Source organism: Malania oleifera, chromosome 12 (genome assembly GCF_029873635.1).
Source record: "Malania oleifera isolate guangnan ecotype guangnan chromosome 12, ASM2987363v1, whole genome shotgun sequence".
Lineage (NCBI taxonomy): Eukaryota > Viridiplantae > Streptophyta > Magnoliopsida > Santalales > Ximeniaceae > Malania > Malania oleifera.
In genome coordinates, this window is record NC_080428.1 from 50,499,261 (window position 1) to 50,503,535 (window position 4,275).

Consider the following 4,275-nt stretch of genomic DNA (forward strand, 5'->3'; position numbering starts at 1 on the left):
ATATTATATTATAATTTTATTATTTATTATAGTATTAAATTATATTATTATATTATATTATTTAATTAATAATAATTTAATTAATTAATTTTTATTTTTAATTTCTTTTTTACACTTCCATACATATTATTTTTGGGGTCGTTACATTCTCCCCTCATAAAAATTTCATTCTCGAAATTTTGGTAGACCTAACCCAGCCTAATTAAAATCTAACGTAATGATGGGTTTAAAACTATCCTAGTCTATCCATTCCTAACCTTATTCTAATTCCTACCTATACTCTGGTAAAAGTTTTTCCTAAAGTTTACAGAATCTATATCTTGGTGCTCTGAGACCAACTGTGATGACCCGAATATTTGCAAAGTGGAAGATTTCAAATGCATTATACTAGAGTACTAAAACCTTAATTTACAACAATATCTCCAATATCAAATTAACAACCCTAAAATTTTAAAACAATAATTAAGAACAAAATTAATTTAATATCTAAATAATTCTTCTATCCAACCCACGCTTCTGCTACGCTATTCTGATTTTGGTTAGACTCCTCAAGGTATCTAAAATGTATGAAAATAATTGGGTGAGACACCTCTTAGTAAGTATGAACTAGATTATTATCAGTATGTGGTTAAAATGAGTTTTACAATATAAAAATATATTAATAATTTTACTTTTAAAAAAATTGCCGTTGAACAACTGCAATCACATATATAAACCAATATACGTACTTTTCTCCAAAACCACATTTAAGCCCATTGAATGATCATAATCACATAAATATCCAAATATGTATAAAAGAACTCCTTTTTGACTATGTCATGTTTTAACTCCCATGACCAGTTGTACGGTCCGAAGACTGGACTTACCTGGTTGGTCATTAACCAACTAGACTAAATTAAAAGTTTGTGTTTGTAAGATCAGTTTTTCTGTCACATCTTCGTATTCATTCTCATACCCAGGCCAAACTAACTATCCACCGCCAACACTTCCACAACAGTGTGGTTGTACTAATATTAATATGTAACTACGATCATCAGGGTTCTTAAAACATAATTAAAATTTATGCAATTAAACAGTATTATAACACGATCAATTTCCCAACATAAAATTCATAATAAAATAAACTCAACACTTTTCCCAATATAAAATCTGTACACATTATTCACAATAAATCAAGTAATAAACATAACATCGCAAAACTCCCAAATTTGCTCATTATGCAAAAATATAAAATTGGCTCATGCCACACAATTTGCGTGTTAATTATAATTGAATAAATTACAAGAGAAAATACACTATAATATAATAATCCACATATTTAATTTAACTCCAATAAATTCTAAAAAAGCCCGATATGATCAAATCCACGCAGTTTAATATAACCCAGACATATATTTAAATAACATGAATATAATTAAATTCACGTATTCAAATTTAATCGGGAATATTTTAAAATAAAATCTGACATACTCTAGTCCACTTGTTCTAATCCTGGAGTGGTGCCTACTGCGTGCGGATGATGAAATCTCTTTGGTTAAATCCTTGGAGAGAGGAGCTGACATCCGGAAATGATATTCGTTTTTCAATTTGGCCAAAAAATGGCAGAGAAATTGAGAGAGAGAGAGAGAGAGAGAGAGAGAGAGAAGGGGGAGCATCCTGAGACTTAAATAAATATATATTATATTATATTATTATAATATTATATTATATTACATTATATTATATTATATTATTATATAATATTATTTTAATATAATATAATATAATATTATATTATATTATATAATTAATAATTATTATTTAATTAATTAATTTTTAATTTTAATTTTAATTTTTTTTACACTTCCATGCATATTATTTTTGGGATCGTTATAGATCCCTAGCAATAAGACTAGTGTTCAAGGCAACTAGGTTAGCTTGGTAGGGCAAAAAAAACTCTAAAATTTCATTTGAGAGCATGAATTTCAAACTTTATATTTGAATTTGTATAGATTTGGACAAAACTTAATGCACTTTTATATAATATTTTATCTAAATTCACACAAATTCAGATCTAAAATCTCTCCCAAACGTAAGATAAGAAAGTAATACTAAGAGTCACTTTTCCTTTTTTTGCCTAATAAATCCTCTCATCTCTCAAAATGAGAGGTTCCAAAAGAAACTTGCTGAGCATTTTGGTACCTCAACTCCATATAGACTTATGAGTTTATTCATTTGCATGATAAACAATTTTGAGTAAGTATAATAAAGTTCGGTCTCAGTTGAGCTCAAGTTCGATTAAAAGTTTAATGAACAAGCTTGAACTGGTAAAATTGCAAAATTAGGTATAGTTCGACTCATTTGCAGCCCTGTACTCGCACTCTTAGGATCAGGGCAAAGCTGTGAAGTTGTTGATAAAAAAGAAATGCATTAAAGAAGGTAATTTGATTATTCCAAAAAATAATGGCAATGAAATTCTCTTCCCACAAACCTCATGGTCAGATGAAGAATTCATCAAAACCATTTTATTGTAAATTAGGCAGAAAGCGCATCCAAGTTTACATAGAGTTCATCAAAGCCATTTATTTAACACTGATATCAAGCTTACATCAAAAATTAAACTCTATGGATAAACCTCAATAAAGTACCATACACCAAATATGGCTGATATTTTGTAGTGACTGAAACCTGCCTCCAAGAAGACTCGTTCCCATTCTTTCTCACTTCGTTCCTTTCCAGTAAGGAAAGCCATCATCACCATGTCATACAGGTGCTTTGTTTCAGCTAATTCGTGTTCGTCGTTCTCGACATCTATCACCATGTCTATGACAATCACCTTTCCTCCCTTATCTTTGCTTGGAATAGCTTCTCTGCATCTCTTCAATATGGCTACGCATTCCTCATCGCTCCAGTTTTGCAAAACATGCTGAAACAAACATGGCGTTAACATAATGGAATGAGGTTGGAATGAAATGAAATAAAAAACTAAATAAAGAAGACAAAGGAAGTAAACACAGAAAGTGATAAATTCAATTTCATTCCTGTTTTTTTTACGTGCCCAACATATGGCTAGTTCAAATTAACCTGCTCAATTTTGGATAACTATACATATTTGTTCTTCAAGGGAGAATTGAAAATGCATACCTTAATTAAAACGGCATCTGCGGAAGGGACAGATTGAAACATATCGCCTCCAACGAAGTTCAAATTCTTGGTCGCGGGCAACTCAGCGACGAGACTGGGGCGGTCTAATACTGTGCACTTCAAGTGAGGAAAGGCCTCGGAAATGATCTTGGCGAAATGTCCCGTGCCACCCCCTACATCAACCAAGGAATCCAACCCCTCGAAAACTTGTCTACAATCTGTGATGGCTATGTTCAAGAATTGAGAATCGCTCGCCATTGCTTCATCCATATCCTCGTTATGTTTAGGGTTTTGCTCCACATACTCCCACATCCCCATTCCATGTGCAAACTTAAAGGCTGTTGATTCATTCCCTTGAAACCAATCTCCCAAGAAATTCCAAGGGGTTAACATGACAGGTTCCAACATGTGCAAAACATAAGGTGACAAATTGAGGACTCCACCTTTGAGGAGGAGCCTAGAAGAAGATGTGAGAACATACCCTTCTTGATTCTCATTGAAACTTTCTGTAGCAAAGAAGCCAGAGTTCATCAGTATGCACATGAGCCGGTGCACGCACCGGGTTTTTCCCAGAGGGATTTTAAGCGCAGAGACCAATTCGGAAAGAGTCATGGGCTGGTTATGGCTGTGGATTATGTCGGGTATGCCTAATTGCACTGCGCATCTGAGGCACATGGAATCTATGAACTTAAAAATTTGATTGTATATGTGAGTTTGAGCTTTAAACAACTCACTTGTACCCTGGCCTTGAGTGATCAGATCCATATAGTCTGTTTGCAGCAGTTCTTAAATCACTCAGTCCCTCTGTCCTGTGGCTTGCTTTAGAATGAAAACTCTGGTGCAGAGAAGCACGCTGTGAGCTTGAGCTTTAAAAAGAGAAATCAATGATATTGTCTTGCATCATGCATGATGACGTGGATTTTGACTAACTGAATTGAAGCTGAAATGGTAAAACTACACTGCAGGTCTTGAATTCTTCGGATAAGTACATGAGATTAATGGTGAATTGGTTGGATTTTCTCCTAGCTTGATAGTTCAGAAATGCAATACTTTATTGAAGCAAGTCCAACCAAGCAAGGAGAACAAAGAAATTAAATTCCAGGTTAGTAGAGCATGCTTGACGAAATGGCTTTTGACTAATCCAAACTGGAG

The 4,275-nt window shown here is 33.3% G+C and overlaps 1 protein-coding gene across 1 annotated transcript; it reads right to left on the bottom strand.

Annotated features, from left to right (window-relative positions):
• Positions 1–2,602: 2,602 nt before the first annotated feature.
• LOC131144894 (trans-resveratrol di-O-methyltransferase-like) lies at positions 2,603–3,888 on the bottom strand. The gene is made up of 2 exons (XM_058093829.1): positions 3,124–3,888; positions 2,603–2,905 (listed from the first exon to the last, which is right to left on the bottom strand). The coding sequence occupies exons 1-2, from the start codon at positions 3,886–3,888 to the stop codon at positions 2,603–2,605; spliced, it is 1,068 nt and encodes a 355-aa protein (XP_057949812.1).
• Positions 3,889–4,275: the final 387 nt, after the last annotated feature.